The 25,510-nt window shown below is 32.3% G+C and overlaps 1 protein-coding gene across 1 annotated transcript in view; it reads right to left on the minus strand.

Moving 5' to 3' along the window:
* The window catches only part of LOC139498905 (uncharacterized), a 37,288-nt gene that overhangs the window by 10,423 nt on the left and 1,355 nt on the right, over nt 1-25,510 (minus strand). Inside the window, exons 2-4 of the mRNA XM_071287494.1 lie at nt 13,875-14,390; nt 3,677-3,858; nt 495-1,730 (exon numbers count right to left, since the gene is read on the minus strand). Of these exons, the coding sequence (XP_071143595.1) occupies nt 495-1,730; nt 3,677-3,858; nt 13,875-14,390 (1,934 nt within the window). The remainder of the gene's footprint in view (nt 1-494; nt 1,731-3,676; nt 3,859-13,874; nt 14,391-25,510) is intronic.

Genomic DNA, 25,510 nt, shown 5'->3' on the forward strand with positions numbered 1-25,510 from the left:
TGACGACAAAACTCTGACAAATTATAGTTGCCTGAATTGGCAACGAAAACATTTCCTGAAGTATAGTATTTATGTGTTTTCCTTCTCTAATTGGGAATATAATCGGCACTACATTCTATATAGTTGAATGGTTCCTGATGCTGGATTATAACCTAGAGGGTATGGTCTGGGACTATTTATACAACTAATATGTCCTGATAATTGGGGACAAGACTTGAAAATAATTGTCAAAATGATATGAACTGATAGTAACTTCAAAATATCATTAATCCAACACACGTAGTTGTTATCAAACAAACTTAAGCAGAACACTTAACAATTGCTGATGCAAAAAAAGCAATACATATGTCTCGCCTGCCGTGACTTTAATCTCACATGAGAAAAAAAAAAGAACATTGGGCAGATGGAAGTACAGATAGAGATAAACAAGTACACCATATAAGATATAATAAAAATCATACTTTCTATAACTACTATATACATTTTTAACTTACACAAGGCGTTATTATTTCTAGATCTGACCATTCATTGTTGAACTCGTGTGTAGTTGTACATTCCTCACAATAATATATTTTATCTTGCTCTGCACTAAAATCAATCAATCCGGTAACGGAGTCTGGGTTTTTGAGGTCACATTTCCACTTTTTCTCAAATTTTACATTTGACATCTTGAATCTTCTACTTATTATCTTGTCTATTTCCTCTGTCACAAAGGATGCAATGTGTTTGTACATGCCGGTTTTAATTTCCTTTCTGAATTCTAAAACCTGAATTTGAATCAAATTTGGACATGTCCTTAAAAGTAGTTTTCTTAACTTTATTGTCTCCTCCAATTCAAATACAGCAATACCTCTGAAAAGTGCAATTTCTCTCTTCTCCTGTCTAGGGGTATCTACTACTGCAATTTTATAATTCCTGCTCAATGAAGCAATCAAATGATTAATAAGATGTGGTGGTAGAAACCTAAACTTAAAACATAACCAGGTGGATTTCTTACAGGTATCCTTGGTCACATTGAACATCTCATATATGTCATTTTCTGGTTTTGATTTGACCATGCAAGGTACATAGTAGCAAGGTTTTTCATTAGCATTGTCTCTGGTTGCTGGTATGATAATATCAAATTTCTCCATAATATTCAGGATAGCATCTTTATGTTGCTCATGTTTATACAAAACATTTCTTTCATCTTTAAATATATCGTCCAAAACCTCAGTATGTAATATTCCTCTAACATTTAAATCCTCCAATTTTTCCTTCATTTTATGTCTGCTTACATCAAATTGAAATTTCTCTGCTGTTACTATGCATTTAAAAGCGTCGGACAGCCACTGTGTATCTAAAATAATAAAATCAGGAAGATCCCCAAAATAAACTATAGCTCTTATTTCATGGTGAAATTTCAAAAACAACATAAGTTCCTCATCATTCATTGGCATTGGTGTTTCAAGAGAGATTTTCATCAGTTCCTTAAAAGTTATAATTGGAATTTGTAACTCTATCATCTTCTCTTGAAGACTTTTTTCCAGCTGTGTAAATTTCAATGGATAGGCTTTATTCCATGATTTCATTCCTCTGGCTAAGGTTAATATGTCCTGTTTTATTTTTTGGAATATACTATCATCATCTTTTGTATTTGAAATGAAGTATTCAGATCGTATATGTCCACAGGCATCATCTGAAACACCTTTCACGTAGCTTTCAATCTTCTTCTTGCATTCAATCCCTATCTGTAATAAAAGTATTTTAATTACTAAGTATGTGATAAAGGAAACCGAACAAAAACATGTCAATGTTTAAAATTATACTATGAGGTTAACTGACATAAATATATTAGAAAGGGAAGGATATCTACATGTATATTTAATTTGCCTGACATGTATCTTTCGTCCCTCTTTTATGACCGTTTTAAAAATTTGAAAAATCGATGGGCGACCTTTTTTTTTAATTTTGACTCATCATATTGGGTGGGCATTCTAGAAGTTTCAAGTCCGTCTTTTATGTACATATATTATTTTAAATCGTCATAATTTATATATCAAATTATGGATGACCTGAAATACTTGGGGACTTTCATCAATACTTTAGGATATCCTGGAGTCGCATTCTGTTGATCATCTAATACCTAATGAATATGAATTCAAGGGCCTCCTGAAATAAAGCAATTGCTATCCTATCATCGATTATTTGTGTAAGTCCATACTAGAATTATCCTCAAATAGAATAATGAAGGTCCTGAAACATTTCAGGATAAAAGGCAATCAGCAAGCAAATTTTCGAGGTCCTGAAATTTATCTGGAGGTGGTGAATGATAATATGTATGAATACCCAGAATTCAAATATGTATTCCTAAACTATTTCTGGGATGCTGGGTGATTATATGTTTGGATACCCTGAATTTAGATATGGAGTTTCTGAACTATTTCAGGACGTGCTGAACTATCGTTTGTATGGTTATCCAAATTCAATTACAAAGGTTCTGAAATATTTAAGTGTCTCCAAAAATACATGCATTTTTAACAAAATACACCTCTTACTAAATTGAATAACTTCTAGTTTTATATAAAGTCTATTCATTTAATTGTATCACTAGAATTTTATTGCATGTAAAATAAAGGGAATTACATAGAGCACATATTTGGTAGTCAACAATAATACATCTTGGTCAAAGATATCAATTTAATCCACAATCTAATCAGTTGTATCACTACGATACCAAATGTCTACAATAATTTGATATCGAAACAATGTATGTTATATCAATTTAGTGATTATTTCTCTCTTAACACTTTGTTTTAATATGTATAGAGTACTACATTAAAGTCTAGTATATATGGTGATTATTTGTAAAACAACAGGGGCGATGACACTGTTGGTAGATGTTTCATATTTTGCTGTTCAACCTTATTTTGGTTAATTTTACCAACACAAGTTATTAATATTATTTACTAAAATTATACATATTTAAGATTTTTTTTTGTGTTATCAAAATTCGAAGACTAGATTTCTCGTTTCGATCAGTGGTAAAGAAGGAACGTTTGGTCTTGAGCTTGTTGTATCTAACACCCTTCAAGATGTGGTGTGAATATGCAAATGAAAATCAGTATGCTGTTAGGGTTTGTATGCTTTGAAACCATATTGTTCTATGTTGTAAGGGTTTGTGTGCTTTAAAGACATGTTGTCCTGTACTGTTCTTTGTCAAAGCATAGCATCAGACCAGTGAACTTTGTCGCAAAACTAACAAGACATACATTGATCTAATTAAACACTACTTTGTTTATTCAGGTAAATAAATCAATAAGGGTTGGCTTTCTCTATGAACAAATTTAAAGGTCCTAGCAAATAAAGAACACAGAAAACAAGCATAACAAAAGTTATTGTATAAATTAAATTGGACAATATAACTAACAAAGGTTTAAATTCCTTCAAACAACCAGATGACACTGTTTGAAAGTATATTTTTTTCTAATAATTTAAATCAACTTTCAACAAATTTGCCTCTTCCTTTTCGGAAATATTGATTTCTTGACTTTTGCCATCATAGTAACCCAAATCTTATTCATTCATGTAAAGTTAACCCTGTTTGTACAGTAATACAATTAAATGTTTTTTTTCTGCTTTTACTTGATATGAATATTTTAATATTGTATGCATGTTTGCCGGTGATCTCACATACCGTTTCTCCCTTTGCATTTATGACTTTGTCTTTATGTGAACCAACAAGAATTACTGGTGGATCACACTTATTTGTTTCCTCTTTCTCCGTACTCTCATCCATTGTAACACTGTCGGGTTCATTTTGCTGATCATCAAGTCTACAGTAGCAATGTATTGAATTCATCCACAACTGAAACATGTCTACAAAAAATGATTGTAGCATGTATCAATTTCTAGAGGTGTTCATTTTAGTTATTACCACCTGTTGCTTACATTATCATATTATAGTATGATACTACAGGAATTTAATAAGTATCAAATATTTTTGTGTCAAATAGATGAATAGGGAAATACATGATAGATGTTCAAGATAATAATAAAAATCAATACCTAAAGGAACATACGTACATAATAACATAGTAATGCAAAATATATAATGTATAGGTATTATGTACAGGCTGAATCTTGAACCTGTATAAGTTAAAACTGCATAGCTAGTATATTTATTGATTTCAACTCTGTTTTTCGGAAGGATTTATATAGTATAATGTTATAAAATAACAAATCAAATACAGTTGGACAAATAAATGCCCCTATTACATAATATCCATACAGAAGTTTTGATAAAGGTGAACTGAAGCTACCATTAGAAACAAACAAACTAGAGGCTCTAAAGAGCCTGTGTCGCTCACCTTGGTCTATGTGAAGATTAAACAATGGACACAGATGGATTCATGACAAAATTGTGTTTTGGTGATGGTGATGTGTTTGTAGATCTTACTTTACTAAACATTCTTGCTGCTTACAATTATCTCTATCTATAACAGTACTTTCTGTGGAAAATGTTATCGAAAATCTTCAAATTTTAAGAAAATTGTTAAAAATTGACTATGAAGGGCAATAACTCCTTAGGGGGTCTCTATCTATAATAATATTCAAGATAATAACAAAAAAACAGCAAAATTTCCTCAAAATTACCAATTCAGGGGCAGCAACCTAACAACCTAACAACCGATTATCCGATTCATCTGAAAATTCCAGGGCAGATAGATCGTGACCTGATCAACAATTTTACTTCCTGTCAGATTGCTCTTAATGCTTTGGTTTTTGAGTTATAAGCCGAAAACTGCATTTTACCCCCATGTTCTATTTTAAGCCATCTTGGTTTGTTGGCCGAGTTACCGGACATATTTTTTTAACAAGATACCCCAATGATGATTATGGCTAAGTTTGGTTAAATTTGGCCCAGTAGTTTCAGAGGAGAAGATTTTTCTAAAAGATTACTAAGATTTACGAACTAGAGGCTCTAAAGAGCCTGTGTCGCTCACCTTGGTCTTGTGCATATTAAACAATGGACACGGATAAATTCATGACATAATTGTGTTTTGGTGATAGTGATGTGTTTGTAGATCTTACTTTACTGAACATTCTTGTTGCTACAATTATCTCTATCTATAATGAACTTGGCCCAGTAATTACAATGGAAAATATTTTCTAAAAATTTACAAAAATTTATGAAAAATGTAAAAAATTAACTATAAAGGGCAATAACTCCTTAAGGGGTCAATTGACTATTTTGGTCATGTAAACTTATTTGTAAATCTTATTTTGCTGAACGTTATTGCTGTCTACAGTTTATCTCTATCTATAATAATATTCAAGATAATAACAAAAAACGGAAAAATTTCCTTAAAATTACCAATTCAGGACAGTAACCTAACAACGGGTTGTCTGATCCATGTGAAAACATCAGGGCAGATAGATCTTGACCTGATAAACAATTAAACCCTGTCAGATTTTCTCTTAATGCTTCTGTTTTTGAGTTATAAGCCAAAAACTGCATTTTACCCCTATGTTCTATTATTAGCCGTGGCAGCCATTTTGGTTGATTGGCAAGGTCACGCCACACATTTTTTAAACAAGTAATCCCAATGATGATTGTGGCCAAGTTTAGTTTAATTTGGTCCAGTAGTTTCAGAGAAGAAGATTTTTGTAAAAGATTACTAAGATTTACGAAAAAATGGTTAAAATTGACTATAAAGGGCAATAACTCCTTCAGGGGTCAACTGACCATTTTGGTCATGCTGACTTATTTGTAAATCTTACTTTGCTGAACATTATTGCTGTTTACAGTTTACCTCTATCTATAATAATATTCAAGATAATAACCAAAAACAGCAAAATTTCCTTAAACTTACCATTTTAGGGGCAGCAACCCAACAACAGGTTGTCCGATTCATCTGAAAATTTCAGGACAGATAAATCTTGACCTGATAAACACTTTTCCCGCTGTCAGATTTGCTCTATATGCTTTGGTTTTTGAGTTATAAGCCAAAAACTGCATTTTACCCCTATGTTCTATTTTTAGCCATGGAGGCCATCTTGGTTGGTTGGCCGGATCACGCCACACATTTTTTAAACTAAATACCCCAATGATGATTGTGGCCAATTTTGGTTTAATTTGGCCCAGTGGTTTCAGAGGAGAAGATTTTTGTAAAAGTTAACGACGACGGACGATGGACGACGGACGACGGAAGACGACGGACGACGGACGCCAAGTGATGGGAAAAGCTCACTTGGCCCTTCGGGCCAGGTGAGCTAAAAATGGTTAAAAATTGACTATAAAGGGCAATAACTCCTAAAGTGGTCAACTGACCATTTTAGTCATGTTGACTTATTTGTAGATCTTACTTTGCTGAACATTATTGCTGTTTACAGTTTATCTCTATCTATAATAATATTCAAGATAATAACCAAAAACAGCAAAATTTCCTTAAAATTAACATTTCAGGGGCAGCAACCCAACAACGGAATATCCGATTCATCTGAAAATTTCAGGGCAGATATATCTTGACCTGATGAACAAATTTACCCATGTCAGATTTGCTCTAAATGCTTTGGTTTTTGAGTTATAAGCCAAAAACTGCATTTTACCCCTATGTTCTATTTTTAGCCATGGCGGCCATCTTGGTTGGTTGGCCGGGTCACCGAACACATTTTTAAACTAGATACCCCAATGATGATTGTGGCTAAGTTTGATTAAATTTGGCCCAGTAGTTTCGAAGGAGAAGATTTTTCTAAAAGATTACTAAGATTTAGGAAAAATGGTTAAAAATTGACTATAAAGGGCAATAACTCCTAAAGTGGTCAACTGACCATTTTGGTCATGTTGATTTATTTGTAAATCTTACTTTGCTTAACATTATTGCTGTTTACAGTTTATCTCTATCTATAATAATATTCAAGATAATAACCAAAAACAGCAAAATTTCCTTAAAATTACCAATTCAGGGGCAGCAACCCAACAACAGGTTGTCTGATTCATCTGAAAATTTTAGGACAGATAAATCTTGACCTGATAAACACTTTTACCGCTGTCAGATTTGCTCTAAATGCTTTGGTTTTTGAGTTATAAGCCAAAAACTGCATTTTACCCCTATGTTCTATTTTAGCCATGGCGGCCATCTTGGTTGGTTGGCCCGGTCACGCCACACATTTTTTAGTGGATAATTACTCATCACCTTCGGGCCAGGTGAGCTAAAAATGGTTAAAAATTGTTTATAAAGGGCAATAACTCCTAAAGTGGTCAACTGACCATTTTAGTCATGTTGACTTATTTGTAGATCTTACTTTGTTGAACATTATTGCTGTTTACAGTTTATCTTTATCTATAATAATATTCAAGATAATAACCAAAAACAGCAAAATTTCCTTAAAATTACTATTTCAGGGGCAGCAACCCAACAACAGAATGTCCGATTCATCTGAAAATTTCAGACCAGATAGATCTTGACCTGATGAACAATTTTACACCATGTTAGATTTGCTCTATATGCTTTGGTTTTTGAGTTATAAGCCAAAAACTGCATTTTACCCCTATGTTCTATTTTTAGCCATGGCGGCCATCTTGGTTGGTTGGCCGGGTCACCGGACACATTTTTTAAACTAGATACCCCAATGATGATTGTGGCTAAGTTTGGTTAAATTTGGCCCAGTAGTTTCGGAGGAGAAGATTTTTCTAAAAGATTACTAAGATTTAGGAAAAATGGTTAAAAATTGACTATAAAGGGCAATAACTCCTAAAGTGGTCAACTGACCATTTTGGTCATGTTGACTTATTTGTAGATCTTACTTTGCTGAACATTATTGCTGTTAACAGTTTATCTCTATCTATAATAACATTCAAGATAATAACCAAAAACAGCAAAATTTCCTTAAAATTACCATTTCAGGGGCAGTAACACAACAACAGAATGTCTGATTCATCTGAAAATTTCAGTGCGATAGATCTTGACCTGATGAACAATATTACCCCATGTCAGATTTGCTCTAAATGCTTTGGTTTTTGAGTTATAAGCCAACAACTGCATTTTACCCCTATGTTCTATTTTTAGCCATGGCGGCCATCTTGGTTGGTTGGCCAGGTCACCAGACACATTTTTTAAACTAGATACCCCAATGATGATTGTGGCCAAGTTTGGTTAAATTTGGCCCAGTAGTTTCAGAGGAGAAGATTTTTGTAAAAGTTAATGCAGGACGACGACGACGGACTACGACGGACGACGACGGACGCCAAGTGATGAGAATAGCTCACTTGGCCTTTCGGCCAGGTGAGCTAAAAAAGGCTTACAGACGAATGCACAAAAGGAAATATATTTGAACTAATATATACATGTACCCCAGTTTTAAAGAACTATGTTTGCCCATTACTGTTCAAAGAGATATAACTAAAAGTTAATGTAATCAAGTCAGTCTTGTTAGCAAAGTTTTGAGAAAACGGGTGAAGGGTACAAGAAATGATTATACCAGAATCATGTTCATCCCGTATCATTTTTTTCTTTTCAAATTTATGTATTTTTCAATTACTTATAACAAACATGTTTGAATATGCATTTGGTACTTAAAACTAAGAAAAGTCCTAAATTTACACAAGAGTGCATACACTGAAATGTCTTGCTTTCTTTACTAATTATTGATATTATGTTGATAGTCCTAAGTATAAAGCTTTATTACAACTGTCACATAAACTTAACATTAACCAAGATAGCTAAACAAAGACCAATGAACCATTAAAATGAGGTCAAGGTCAGATGAACCATGCCAGGCAGACATGTACAGCTAACAATGCTTCCATACATTAAATATAGTTGACCTATTACTTATAGTTTAAGAAAAATAGACCAAAACACAAAAACTTAACACTGTGCAATGCACCATGAAATTAAGATCATAGTCAAATAAAACTTGCTGGACTGACATATAGATCATAAAATATTTCCATCAACCAAATATAGTTAAAGTTTGGCATATGATATTAGATAAAAAGACCAAAACTCACAAACTTAACTATAACCAGTGAATCATAAAAATGAGGTCAAGGTCAAATGACATCTGCCCACTAGACGTGTACAACTTACAATCATTCCATACAACACATATAGTAGACCTATTGCATAAAGTATAAGAAAACAAGAGTGCACACACTGAAATGTCTCGCCTTCTTTACTAATCATTGATTTTATGTTGATAGTTCTAAATGTAAAGCTTTATTACAACTGTCACATAAACTTAACTTTAACCAAGAAAACCAAACATTGATCAATGAACCATGAAAATGATGTCAAGGTCAGATAAACATGATAACCCATGCCAGGCAGACATGTACAGCTAACAATTCTTCCATACAACAAATATAGTTGACCTATAGCTTATATTTTAAGAAAAACAGACGAAAACACAAAAACTTAACACTGAGCAATGAACTGTGAGAATGAAGTCAAGGTCAAATAAAATCTGCGTGACTGACATATAGATCATGAAATATTTACACACACCAAATATAGTTGGCCTATTACTTATTGTATTAGAAAAATAGACCAAAACTCAAAAACTAAACTTTGACCACTGAACCATGAAAATGAGGTCAAGGTCAGATGACACCTACCAGCTAGACATGTACACCTTACAATCATTCCATACACCAAATATAGTAGACCAATTGCATACAGTATAAGCAAAACAGGCCAAAACACAAAAAAATAACTATAACCACTGAACCATGAAAATGAGGTCAAGGTCAGATGACACCTGTCAGTTGGACATGTGCACCTTACAGTCCTTCCATACACCGAATATACTAGACCTATTGCTTATAGTATCTGAGATATGGACTTGACCACCAAAACTTAACCTTGTTCACTGATCCATGAAATGAGGTCGAGGTCAAGTGAAAACTGTCTGACGGGCATGAGGACCTTGCAAGGTACGCACATACCAAATATAGTTATCCTACTACTTATAATAAGAGAGAACTTAACATTACAAAAAATTTTAACTTTTTTTTCAAGTAGTCACTGAACCATGAAAATGAGGTCAAGGACATTGGACATGTGACTGACGGAAATTTCGATACTTGCGGCCTCCATATACAAAGTATGAAGCATCCAGGTCTTCTACCTTCTAAAATATAAAGCTTTTAAGAAGTGAGCTAACACCGCCGCCGCCTCTGCCGCCGGATCACTTTCCCTATGTCGAGCTTTCTGCAACTAAAGTCGCAGGCTCAACAAAAACAAAACAAAACACAAAAACTTAACTATAACCACTGAACCATGAAAATGAGGTCAAGGTCAAATGACATCTGTCCGCTAGACATGTACACCTTACAAGCATTCCATACAACAAATATAGTAGACCTATTGCATAAAGTATGAGAAAAGCAGACCAAAACACAAAAACTTAACTATAACCACTGAACCATGAAAATGAGGTCAAGGTCAGATGACACCTGCCAGTTGGACATGTACACCTTACAGTCCTTCCATACACCGAATATACTAACCCTATTGCTTATAGTATCTGAGATGTGGACTTGACCACCAAAACTTAACCTTGTTTATTAATCCATGAAATGAGGTCGAGGTCAAGTGAAAACTGTCTGACGGGCACGAGGACCTTGCATGGTACGCACATACCAAATATAGTTATCCTATTACTTATAATAAGAGAGAATTCAACATTACAAAAAATCTGAACTTTTTTTTCAAGTGGTCACTGAACCATGAAAATGAGGTCAAGGACATTGGACATGTGACTGACGTAAACTTGGTAAAATGAGGCATCTATATACAAAGTATGAAGCATCCAGGTCTTCCAGCTTCTAAATATAAAGCTTTAAAGAAGTTAGCTAACGCCGCCGCCGCCAAATCACTATCCCTATGTCGAGCTTTCTGCAACAAAAGTTGCAGACTCGACAAAAATTGACAACATGGTAACTTCACACACAAAAGATATCATAATAAGGGATGGGGTCGATTACTTTAAAATGTAATCGATTAAATTACAATTACTTTGGTAATAAAATGTAATCGATTACATTACAATTACACCCTATTTCATATGTAATCGATTACATTAGATTACTTTTCTTTATTGTAATCATGATTACTTTAGATTACTTATGATTACATTGTATATTGCTATATCAAAGTTTTTGTATAACTTTTTATCCGCTTATTTTGGTGATTTTTTTTTAAAAGCCTTAATTTATTCATCTTTTAAAAGAATTTATAGACAAGATAGTTACAGTTACAGTGTAACATGTGTAATTTGATAAAATAGCTATAGACAAGTGTCCTTTCTCTATGTCAAAGATGTAGTTTTATTTTTAACTACAAATTGTAACCAACTGCCTAATTAACAAAAAAACTAAAAATAAGGAAAAATTTATTAAGTATAGTTTTATTGTCTGTTGGGACATAATTGACACATCCACTAATGTTTTTACAGGTGTTAATCACTACTTCCATTTTTTTAAACAAACAATGGGTGGGCTTGGGTATTAAAATTTTATTGTCTTAATAACAATATCAGTAAAGTTAAAAGTGGTTGATTGTCATTATTTGTTTGAAAAGTTTTAATACTTGATCTGATTGAAATTAATAGAATTATTGTCAGGTGAAAACACAAAACAGTTTTGTAACTAAGGAAAAATTATTCATTTCTCTTTATATTTAGCAACAGTTTATTGTATTAATGAAACTTCTGATGTCACCTATTGTTTACTATGCATATTGTTTGCAATATTTATGCCATATGTATACACTGTACATGTACAAAATGTACTTGTTTATACTGGTGAGCCTTAAGGCTAATAAAGTTAATAAAGAATAAAAATAAGAAAGCACATATTATACACAAATTTATAGAAAATAAAATTCATTCAATTTTGTCAATAAACGAAACCTGGTTTTAACTTCCGTTTTGAATTAAGTGGGCTTATATATATTTATGGTGACAATCAAAGTCAAATAGGAACTAAATGTTTTCTGCATTTGAATTTCAATGTATTTTGGTAAAAATATTGGGTAAACTAATATGAAATTGGAGTTAATATCAGAAGTTTTCAATCCAGGAAAACAAATGCCTTCAAGGCATATTCTTGTATCAAAAGAGCTAAATTTCACAAAGAAATATTGGACAGTAAATTTTTTTTTGTAAACTGTTAAAACAAAATAAAACACTAGGTGAAACAAATTTGTTATATAGATGATCACATTAAACAAGGTCCCATCATTGTGATTACTAGTTTCATGATTTTTCATTCAAGCTTTACATTTTCTTATTTTCATCTTGTCTATCGAAAACTATTGTCATATTTATACAAGATTTGTAATCATCAAGTAATCTTATGAATGTTATCTTAAAGTAATCTAAAAGTAATCATGATTACACCTGTTTTTTGCCATGTAATCGATTACATTATGATTACTTGTAATCAGAAATGGCATGATTACTGATTACATAGGATTACACTGCAAAATGTAATTGATTACAGCTGATTACGATTACTGATTACGATTACCCCATGCCTGATCATAATATGATACAACTTTCTGATTTTAACACCTACCAATATTTTTTTTTAAGTTAATTTATTCCGATTGGTCCACTTCGTCTTTATCGAAAGAATAAAAACAAAATTAAGATGTATAAATGAGATTTTTTTTTCACGATTATAATCTAAAAACAGGTAAAAAATGATGAAAAATGGGAAAATCATGAAAATAGGGTATTTTCAAAAGGGCGTTGTAAAAAACAAATGGAGCTCAATATGATGTTTGTCTTCACTAACTATTTTTTTGTAGTCATATAGACCTAAAAATCAGTATAAGAAAACAAATTTAATTCAAGAAATGTTCGGCTCATCAGAGGTGAACATCATGAATTTGAAAATATTTTTAGCACAGTGTTTTCTTGTTAATGGACGAACACTATTTGGCATCGCCTGATTTGTTCGTAAAAAATTATGGTGGATAAAAATGTATCGAATAGTTATCAAAGGTACCAGGATAATAATTTAGACGTGCTTTTAGTCTACATAAGACTCATCAGTGACGCTCATTATATAATATTCATAAAGCCAAACAAGTACAAAGTTGAAGAGCATTGAGGATCCAAAATTCCAAAAAGTTGTGCCAAATACGGCTAAGGTAATCAATGCCTGGGGTAAGAAAATCCTTAGTTATTCGAAAAATTCAAAGTTTTGTAAACAGGAAATTTATAAAAATTACCAAATTATTGATATTCATGTCAACACCGAAGTGACTACTGGGTTGGTGATACCCTCGGGGACGAAACGTCCACCAGCAGTGGCATCGACCCAGTGGTGTAAATATTTATCAAAGGTACCATGATTATAATCTAGTACGCCAGACATGCGTTTCGTCTACATAAGACTCATCAGTGACGCTCATATCAAAATATTTATAAAGCTTAACAAGTACAAAGTTGAAGAGCATTGAGGATCCAAAATTCCAAAAAGGTTGTGCCAAATACGGCTAACTTAAGGTAATCTATGCCTGAGGTAAGAAAATCCTAAGTTTTTCGAAAAATTCAAAGTTCTGTAAACAGGAAATTTATAAAAATTACCACATTATTGATATTCATGTCAACACCTAAGTTTTGACTACTGGGCTGGTGATACCCTCGGGGACGAAACGTCCACCAGCAGTGGCTTCGACCAAGTGGTGTAAATAGTTATCAAAGGTACCAGGATTATAATTTAGAACGCCAGACGCGCGTTTCGTCTACATAAAACTCATCAGTGACGCTCATATCAAAATATTTATAAAGCAAAACAAATACAAAGTTGAAGAGCAGTGAGGATCCAAAATTCCAAAAAGTTGTGCCAAATACGAACATCGTATATCAATACTTACTTTGTGCATTTTTGTCATTAGCCTCATTAAGTTTTGTTACAACAAGATAAATTGCATCTTGAGACAGAAATGTTTGATGTGTGTGATAAAATTCTTCATCACCAGCAAAATCCCATAACAAAAAGTTGACATACTCCTCTTTGTCATGTAAGTCTACTTTAGATTTGTCCATCATGGCTTTGATATTCTTATGTGTCTTTGCTAGTAGTAGGTTTTCTTTCTGTTGATTGTCAGTATTGGTTATTTTAGATTTGGTGGTTACTGGAGGTTCAACTTGAGTGACTACTGAAGGTTTTGTTTTTTCACTCTGCTGAGAAAAAACTGTTGAATCATTTGATTCATCAACACGTTTGTACAAAATGAGGGTATTGTCTTTAAACGTTTCCTGAGCTCCGTCTGAATGTTTAACTTGAGTGTCGGCTGCTTTTTCAATGCTGGCTAAGCTATGCTTATTGGCTAGTTCTTCTTCGTATGGTTTTAATAATCTTGCATTCAGTTCAGTTTCTTTATAGTTACCTATAATAAAAACAAATTTAACTGCTATATGTTTCCCTTAAAACGTGTTAAAACAGATATGAGATGAATTATTCGTAAACAAAAAATAAAAGCAATATGTGTCTGATGACACCAATAGGCCCGAGAACACAGTTATTTCGTAGTGCATTTCTTTTAGACAATAAATTCAAATTAAAAAGATCGCAACTTCTCTATCACAAAAAATATTTTATGGTGTAGTTTACTACTATTGGATCAAATAATATCATTACAGAAATTTCTACCAGCTATCTCAAAATATTGACAATTCAGTGTTAAGGGAGTCTTACATTCAGTTTGACAGCTTCAGGCATTCTTTTTATTTTTGACTTATTTTAACTGGACCAAATCACAACTTAACATAAAGATTCAGCACCCAAATTTTTTTATCATATAATTTCATCCACTTACTTATTTTTGCATGCATTAAATATTAAGAAACAAATTTGGACAATTTATCAACAACAAAATATACACTGTTCACACTAGGGACTTTATTCGTAGACAACGAAAACCAAAGGTCAATAACTGTGTCCTTGAACCTAATAGGACAGAAAGACTTGAACAATCTTAATAAAACTTTACATGACATGTATGCTTAGGGAATTATGATATAGTTGGCCATGTTTCGTGGACATATATTATAGAAACTAATGTCATCAACATGTGGATGGGTTTTTTTACGTTTAAATAAGATATTTTCATCTGTTAAAATGTTGGCCTAAACAATTTAAATATTGCAAAAATAAGCTTTTTAAATGCTTTCGAGTATTATATATTAAGTATTAAAAGCATCTGAACACTTATTCTATTCATCAGATTTATTACAATTTTTCAAAAAACAAATTTATATGAGCCTATGCCTGTAAATAGAGCTATTCGATTTAAGTCGTTCATAAACATGCATTTTTTTCAAACAATTTGACGATTTTGAGGTTTTTTAACCACAAATTATTCTTTCATATATATTAAATGTACTTTAAATGTAGAGATGAGATGAGAACATGCTAATGTAATATGAAAAATTATCCTTCTTTGTACTAGATGAACCTGCTGATCGGGATTGTTAAAGACCAATTGCAATTTATTTATGTAAATACATATAAGATAATATACAGTATGTTCGAGGAATAAAAATCGTTCATTAACAAAGAGTGTATTAAAAATAGACATAAAAAAAATTATACAGAATCACAGCACACATCATACATCTAACACAGGCTTTATTCAAATGTTTACTTTTTTCCTTTTCGAATTTCTGGCACTTTTGCTTTGATAGATACATTGTACTATATTTGTTTTACTCATTGATATCAATATGCCGGCATTTAGAAAGCAAGCTAGTCCAGCTGGCTACTTTGACCTATAGTTGTTTACTTTTTATACATTGTGACTTGGATGGAGAGTTGGGTCACTGGCACTCATACCACCTCTTTTTAGTTATAGTCATTGCATTAAGCTACAGACGTCATTGATGTTATAGTGTCCCACTTTCACTTCACATGCTGGACATCTCTTGTCATTTAAAAAACAAATTATACAGTACTGTTCTATGTAGCTATAATTTCTTTTTGACAGAACGTTTTTTTTTCTTAATGGGGTGTTGTTGTTTTCAAACATACCGCATTCGTATCTTTGACATGTTGATTATCATTTCTCACTTAAGGTGGTCTTGTTTGTTAACATGTTAGTTCACAAGATGCACAGGAAGACATGTTATCCTACATTATTTGTACTTCGAGTTGAGGAGTCTTTGCTCTTACTTCTTAATGCTCTATACTTATCAGAGAAACAGCAAATACAAATTTTGAAGTCTTTGATTTGATAAGGCCAGTGTTCGAGTCTATTACAGTTCGAACAAGCTCTATGAGACCACAAAAGCGGTTTCCTAAAATCGGCCAAAATTTGAAAATGAGATGCAAAAAGTTTTAAATGAGTAATCTACTTTTATCAACCAATAATGGACGGTGGGTAGTGCTTACATTTTAAGCATTTTCAAATAGATATGGTGACTTAATAAATCTGAACTTGAAATTAGTCTTCATTTTGATTCAGGTTGAAAACTTACATCCATATGTGTTAATTAATTATATATATTAAAACAGATCTGGTCTTTAAAATGATATACTGGCTAATTCATACATGTAAACCTGTCTGAGACAAAGAGGTCAGAGATGTAAAACATCCCATCCCTAGATTTTCATGGCATTCCATCTATGCCATCCATTTTTCATGTAAAATTTGATGAAATTCCATGAAATTCATGGCAAATATTTTCCATGGCAAAAATTGTCATCGTTTTCATATTTGCAATGAAAGAAATTCCATGAAAAGAATGAAAATCTATGGAAATCAATGGCAAAGTTTGGACTTTATCTTTTTGGGGGGATGGAAACGATGGCAAATCTGGACTTTGAAATTTTTAAGGAAGGCAAACGATGGAAAAGCAGCACTTAGAATTTTTCTAAGATGAAAACGAAGGCAAATTGGACTTAGAATATTTTCAAGAAAATCGACTTAGAATATTTTGATTATTTGAAACATAAAAAGTTACTGAAAACATTATCAAAAAAATACTCTGAACGGGGGCAGCTTGATACCACAGCAGAGGTTGTACCCTGAACAGGTAATGCAAGTATAGTCACAACATTCAAGCTTGATACAGCTCTAAATTTGGATTGTCATTAAATATTTGACACAGCATAGATTTTGGACACAGAATGAATGTGGTCAAGATACTTAATTTTTTTTTAAATTTAGTTTTAATGGTCCAATATTCAAAATATAAATACATGGTCAGATTCAGCAGTTCAAAGAACCCCTTATATTCAAATTTTGTTGAAATCAAACAATTTTTTTTTTATTTTGACCTCAAGGTGGACCAATTTGAAAACAGGACCCAAAGTAAAAAATCTGAATACACAGTTAGATTGTGCATATCAAAGAACCTTTAGGAATAAATTTTTGATGAAATCAAACACAATTTAATTTACGCTTTAGACCTCCTCAATGTAAACCAATTTGATAACAGGGTTAAAAAAATCAAAAATCGAAATACATGGTTAGATATATATCAGCATATCAAAGAACTCCTTATATTTAATTTTTGTTGAATGTAAACAAAACATTTTAATTTTGGAGCTTAAGGTGGTCACAATGGACCAACTTAAAAACTTGGCCAATAATCAAAAATCTAAATACATGCTAAGAATCAGCATATCAAATAACACCAAGAAATTAAATTTTTGTTATAATCAATCTCAGTTTAATTTTGGACCCTTGGGGCCTTAACGTGGACCAACTGAAAAACGGGACTCAAATTCAAAAATCTAAATACACAGTTAGATTTGGCATATCAAAGAACCCTAAGAATTCAATTTTTAATGAAATCATACTTAGTTTTATTTTGGACCCTTTGACCTTAATGTAGACCAATTTGAAAACGAGACCAAAAATTGAAAATTTAAATACAGCTGTATGGCATATCAAAGAACTCCAATAATTCACCAATAATTTTTGATGAAATTAAACAAAGTTTAATTTTGGACCCTTTGGACCTATATGTGAACCAATTTAAAAGCGGGGCCCAAATTCCAAAAACCTAATACATGGTAACACTCAGCATATTAAAGAAGAACCCCAAGAATTCAAGAATGAAAACCCCTTGAAATGGTCAAGAAATAAGCAACCTATACAAAGTATTAGAAAAGTGTTTACACTAATTTACAGTCAATAGTCATTACTGTGATCAGGTACATTTCCTGACATGTAAAATAATGATAGGAGTCTTTATTTAGTTTACTTTAAGGCTTGGTGAACTACAGCATAATTGTTAAGTCAAACTCATATGATATTGATAAGATTTTTTTTATGGAAGGTATCATCATGATCATGATAAGAAAGTATCTTAGTATTTACATAACATTTTCAATGAAATTTTACAGGCCTATTGTTGAACAGAACATCAAGAATAGCAGCTTTCAACAGTTATTGAATGTACCATTCCCACAAGTAGCAGAAACTATATGGATATGTCATGTACAAGTTGCGATTTTGTACAGGTTATAACATGTACAAAAATATTGTACATGTTATAACTTGTATAATGCAAAAATACAAGTTATAACATGTACAAAAGTACCTTGTACATGTTATAACCTGTACAAAATATTGCTTAAAAATGGTTTTAACTTGTACAAAATTTAAGGTAAATCTTAATTAAGTAAAATATACATTTAAATTCACCAATGCATAAAGAACAACAATAAATAGGCCATAACGTGTCTCTTTCTTTTGAGGACAATGACAACAAAGTTTCAGAAATATCGAAAAATAAGGATATGTTTCTATTATCGCAACAGATGTTATTGACCTCAATAATATTTTCATAACGTTTTTATTATTCCTTCATGTTAGTGTATTTTGTCCTTTTTTGATACAGTTAATGTCCAGGGGTCGGTATTACGAAGCATTCCTAAGACTTGTCATAAGATATATCTTAGGACATGTCTTATGATTCTCTTGTGACTATCTATAGACATATCTTTATTTGATGAATTATAATTGTGAGTGTCCACTTTGAGGGCAATAGTAAAATACTTTCGTTCTAGTTCACACTAAAAGACATAAGAGGATAGCCAGAACAGATGTGTCTACAAATAAAATTGGGAATGGAAATGGGGTGCGTCTAAAAGACAACAACCAGACCATGGAGCAGACGACATCCAAAGAACACAAATACATGTTTTCAAAGTAATGAATATATATTTAAAACATCAAAATGACATCCGCCTCATGTAATCATCTTATAGTTTATATAAAAAAAATAATTATAAATTTACATAAGTCATGCTGAAGGCCAAAAATGTTGAAGTGTAGATCCAAAGATATTGATAATGAAGCGTGGTCCAATGAAAACTATTTCAGCTCTCTCTTGCTTTTACAGAGTAAGCATATAAGACATTGTTTTAGTCTTTGCATGCTTTAAAGCGAGAGGGAGGAGTATTACCCAAAATTGTTAGGCATCGTTCTTAAAATATTTGGAACAATTTAGTTACTAGTATCTAATGTAATTGTCATTGAGGAAATGCAAGCTTTTAGTAAATAGTGTCACACTTATTTAAGCCATGATGGACTACATAAAAATACAATTACATGAAAATATGGAACGCCAAAACTGTCTTGTTATGACCATGTTCATAATATGATGTGTATTTACCTTTATGTGATGTGCACTTGTCATTATATGATGTGCATTTACCTTTACATGATGTGCACTTGTCATTATATGATGTGCACTTGTCATTATATGATGTGCAAACACCTTTTTATGACGTGCAAATATGCTTATAGTATGTGCAAGTATCTATATATGATGTGCAAACATCCCTATATGATGTGCAAATATACTTATATGATGTGTATAAATACTTATATGATGTGCAAATGTTCTTATATGATGTGCAAACATACTTATATGATGTGCAAACATTCTTATATGATGTGCAAATATCCTTATATGATGTGCACATATACTTATATTATGTGCGAATGTACTTATATGATGTGCAAATATACTTATATGATGTGCAAACATCCTTATATGATGTGCAAACATCCTTATATGATGTGCATTTTCCCTTATATTATGTGCAAACATCTTTATATGATGTGGTTGTGTCATTATATTAAGTGCTTGTAATCTTATATCATGTGGTTCGGTTAACTTCATTATATGATGTCGAAACGTCATTCTATGATGTGCTTTCATCGTCGTTATGGTCAATGAACATGCTTACGATTAGAATGATTACTATCTACGTCATAACTGATTTCGATCTGCTTCTGCAGAATTATTATAAACCCGGATCAAATCTGTAGCTATTGTTTGGAAAATGGTTGAGATGTAAAAAGAAAAAAAAACCTTGACATGTCTGTTTCTCGATTTAAGATGAAAAAATCACACCAGATATTATTGAAAAATTGTGAATTACAAAGTTTAGTCAATGGGTCTACATTAATGAACATACCAGGTCTGCAATAATGGGAATACAGTTAAAGTTATTAAATTAAAGAAATGATTCTCTTATGCCATGCTCTTTGCTCATTGTACTAGGCTTATATTTGGCAATATCTTTATATCTTGCGTTTCCGGTTTTTTTAAAGAAGTAAGTTCATGAATTTCCAGTTTGAAAGTTTGCTTTGCTGATCATTTTAGCTGTGGAAGCTTGTCTTTATATATCACTTTTCTGAAGAAAGACACAAAAATGGGTAATGACCAATATAATGGACCGTTCATTTGCAACCCACAGAAAGAGGAGATAGGAAGAAATTCAGGGATTTTTTTAAAAATAAAATAAAATGGTGGTATTCAATTGTTTATATTTATAGATTTGACGCAGTATAATGTTTTTGCGATGTGTTCGTTGTCCGTAAATACTTTGTTGCCAGACAAAAACTTTTTAGAAATAAGGGACCAAAACGGCACTTAAAACAAGCAATTCTTAGGGTTCTTTGATATGTTGAATCTAGCAATATATATGTAGATTTCGGATATTGGACACTATAATAGGTAGTGTGTCACAAACCTATGATGTGTCAGATATTGAATAATGAATTAATTCAAATGCAGACTTGTATAAAGCTGGAATGGTTATGTCCATACTTGTCTTAACTGTTTAGGGTTTGACCCTCATTGTACCCCCCCCCCCACAGTAAAAATTAATAGTTTGACTCGAAAGACGTCAATTTTACGCCTCATCTGTTAAAATCTAAATCCTTATTTTTTCATCAAATAATTTCTTCTATAGCAGAGTAGGTTAAATCTGAAGCTAGTAATATTGAATGAAGGTGTGTTAAATATCAATGAGACCATAACCGGCATATCCAAATTCAATTCCAAGTCGCAAACAACTTCCACACTTAAAGTTCTAGATCCATTATTGACGTGCTATTTTAAAATTATATAATGCAAAAAGAATTTAATGCGTTTTTTTGTTTTGTTATTACTAACAAATGTATTGTGAAAGTTGTGTGTAACTGTTCTCTAGTGTGTTTTTTAGGGAGGGGGGTGTAAAGTTTATGTCTTTGGAATGGTTGTGTTTTTTTTTCCCTACTTCACGGTAGAAAGTTAGAGGAATTCCCATCTTTCCTACCCCGTCCCCACCACGAGGTCTCAGTAAACAAAAATATAAATACAGTGTTTTTATGTTCATTCAGACACAATTTAATTAAATTACAGATATTGTGTGTCCAAGCTATGCTTACGCGGATCTGAAAACGCTCCATTCTATTTTCTGTTTAAAGACCATTTGGATTCTCGGTTTTGTCGGATTTATATACACGTGCAAAAATATGAAGGCTGAATTTCATTGGCTGATGTAATATTTACTAGAACAAACAGTATCAAAGGACTGAAGTACTGAACATCGGATGACCACAAGTTCTCGTGGATGGTCACACGCACTTGTCTAAAAGAAAACCACATCTCAATACCTGAAAGTGAGGTTAACTTACAGAGATATATATTGTTTTGAGACAAGTTCGTGCTTGGATGATGAATAAATGACAGAGAATTCAACCTCACCGTAATAACATTTATATTGTAGTGATACAAATCAGTATACTCTGGTTTGTTGTTATATATTAAATTAATATTTGTATATAACAGTTACATGTATACATAATTTTGATACAAATGTTATAGCATTCTATTCTACTATTCTAATAATAGTGCAGTGCAAGTGCATGGTGAAAACTCTTCTGTAATAAATAATGTTATTTTGCACTCGATTATGTCTGCGTTTTTTATACAATCGGTTTCATGTACCAGTCAAAATCGAAAGTAAAATCTCTGTTGAGACAAAACATCGGAATGCCCTCACGGTCATCGTGATGTAAACATGAAGTGTGGGCATGAGGACGTGTACTTCCTTGTTCCAGGACAAACATAGTTTTCGACTTTAATGAAAAAACTCTTTTTTAAAAATAATATAGTTTTTTTTTAATTTCATTATTGTTTTTTTTTCTCTCATTTTCAATGGAAACAATTATTTTGATTCCCTCCTAATAAAGATAAAGTATCTTTCAAGAAACTTGGAATCAAACATTTACAAAAAAAACATGTCCCAATTTCCCCCGCAATCACCCTAAAAAAATTCAATGATCAGTATGTTAGCCCGGTTGACGCAGTTGTATATCTGAACGGCTTTCCTTTTATATTACGGGTAACTGTCTAGTGGCGGTTCAAAACCAAAGAATTTAAATTTGGTATTTGCTGCTTCCATGCTAAATTAAGGAGTAAAATCAAAGACTTGTTCGGCTTGGAATCAGAATAATCTGTCCGTGTAACACCGTAAGGTGAAATGGATTTCTGCGAAGTAGCATGTTAAAAATCCGACTCAGGGTGTCGATCTATTACAAAACAGGGTTAATATTCATTTCACACTAATATGTTCCCGTACGAATATGCACCTGTCCCAAGTCAGGAGCCTGTAATTCAGTGGTAGTCGTCTGTTCATGTGTTACATTCCGGTATTTGTTCTTTGTTCATTTTTTGTACATAAATTATGCCGTTAGATTTCTCGTTTGAATTGTTTAACATTTGTCATTTCGGGGCCGTTTTTAGCTGATTATGCGGTATGGACTTTTCTCATTGTTGAAAGCCGTACGGTGACTTATAGTTGTTAATTTCTGTGTCCTTTGGTGTCTTCTGGAGAGTTGTCTCATTGGCAATCATATCACATTATGATGATAGTCTTTTATATATCAATTTTCTGCTGGACGTCAAGCATACATTCATAATCATGTAAGTGTGCAATAAATGCATGAAAACATAATAAAAGATGCAAGTAAATGTCATGCACCGAGTTGAAGATTTTCCATATCTCCTCTGATTCCCTTTTTTTTGGGGGGGGGGGGGGGGGGGGCTCGGTGGCCGAGTGGTCCAAGTATCTAGCAAGTAGGTTGTGAGTTCAAATCCCAAACGTGGCAGGTAAGCTCTAATCTAATCTCAATTGAATAGAATTATAAGTTTTTCGTACCGAAAGTCGGTGTTTCTTTCAGGGGACTTCGGCTTCCTCTATCAATATAAACTCACCACCACGAATTAGCATGATAGTGTCGAAAGTGCCGTTAAAATGCAATCAATCAACAAATTAATCAACCAATCATTCATACCGGTATAATTATATATGCAAGAGAGGGTAATTTTGTAGCTATCTTTATAAAATATTTTTAAAATTGACTCTGAGTTCATTGGTGTCTTTGGCAATGAATAGAAATAGGAAGATATGATATGAGTGCCAATGAGACAACTCTACATCTAAGTCACAATGTGTAAAAAGTAAACAATTATAGGTTTAAATTACGGCCTTCAACACGGAGCTTTTACTCAAACCGAACAGCAAGCTATAAATAAGAGCCACACAATTTGTTTTATCTTATTTTCGCCGCTGCCGGGAAATTCTTCAACTAGTTCCTGCATTAATTGATCTTAATCTTCCACCGAAATGTTTGAAACGTTAATTTTTGTTAAAATGCACTGTTTCACTTTATCTTAAAAATGCACTTTCGCTTAAAAAATTATTTCTAAAACGTAATACGTTAACTGTATGCTCACAGAGACATATTTCTCTGATGCTCATTATTGTAGATACTGTATATTCATTATTGTAGACCCATCGATTAAAATTCATAATTTGACAATTTTCCATCAATATTTGGTGTGATTCTTTTAACATGTCAAGGTTTTTCTCTTTTTAAATAACTTCAGATTTGATCCGGGTTTATATCAATTCTCCAGAAGCAGATCGGAATCAGTTATGACGTAGATAGTAATCATTCTAATCGTAATCATGTTCATTGACCATAACGACATTGAAAGCACATCATATAATGACGTTTTGACATCAAATAATGAAGTTAACCGAACCACATGATATAAGATTACAAGCACATAATATAATGACACAATCCCATCATATACAGATGTTTGCACATAATATAAGGGAAAATGCACATCATATAAGGATATTTGCACATCATATAAGTATATTTGCACATCATATAAGGACATTTGCACATCATATAAGTACATTTGCACATCATATAAGTACATTTGCACATCATATAAGTACATTCTGCACATCGTATAAGTACATTTGCACATCATATAAGTATGTATGCACATCATATAAGTATGTATGCACATCATATAAGTGTACTTGCACATCATATAAAGATGTTTTGACATCATATAAAGATGTTTTGACATCATATAAAGATACTTGCACATAATATAAGCATATTTGCATGTCATATAAAGGTGTTTGCACATCATATAATGACAAGTGCACATCATATAATAACAAGTGCACATCATATAAAGGTAAAGGCACATCATATAATGAAAAATGGTCATAACAAGACAGTTTTGACGTTCCATATGACAACACAGTTTGCCAACATAAGTCATGAAACATATATTTCTGAAACATTGTTGTCATTGTCCTCAAAAGAAAGAGACACGTTATGGCCTATTTATTGTTGTTCTTTATGCATTGGTGAATTTAAATTTATATTTTACTTCATTAAGATTTACCTTAAATTTTGTACAAGTTAAAGCCATTTTTAAGCAATATTTTGTACAGGTTATAACATGTATGAGGTACTTTTGTACATGTTATAACTTGTATTTTTGCATTATACAAGATATAACATGTACAATATTTTTGTACATGTTATAACCTGTACAAAATCGCAACTTGTACACGACAGATACACCAAAGAAAGAAAATTGGACAAAAACCCGTGTCAAACAAGAAAAATGACAGCAATATGTACTAATCATCACAATGAAAAAATATTATAGGTCAATGTCCCTTGCTTTTACAATAAGGGTAAATATGCATTCATCTACTGTTGGTAGAAAGACGGTGACTGACATTTTATCATGTTAGACAAAATCAAAACGTTGATGGACATGAAATAAATCGGAGAATATAAAACCAACAATACAAACTTATAAAATATCTACAATCAACTGTTTCTTTTGTGGTCAATAATAGTCACTCTCACCACAATTAATACATTATGTTAATAAT

Source organism: Mytilus edulis, chromosome 12 (assembly GCF_963676685.1).
Source record: "Mytilus edulis chromosome 12, xbMytEdul2.2, whole genome shotgun sequence".
NCBI lineage: Eukaryota > Metazoa > Mollusca > Bivalvia > Mytilida > Mytilidae > Mytilus > Mytilus edulis.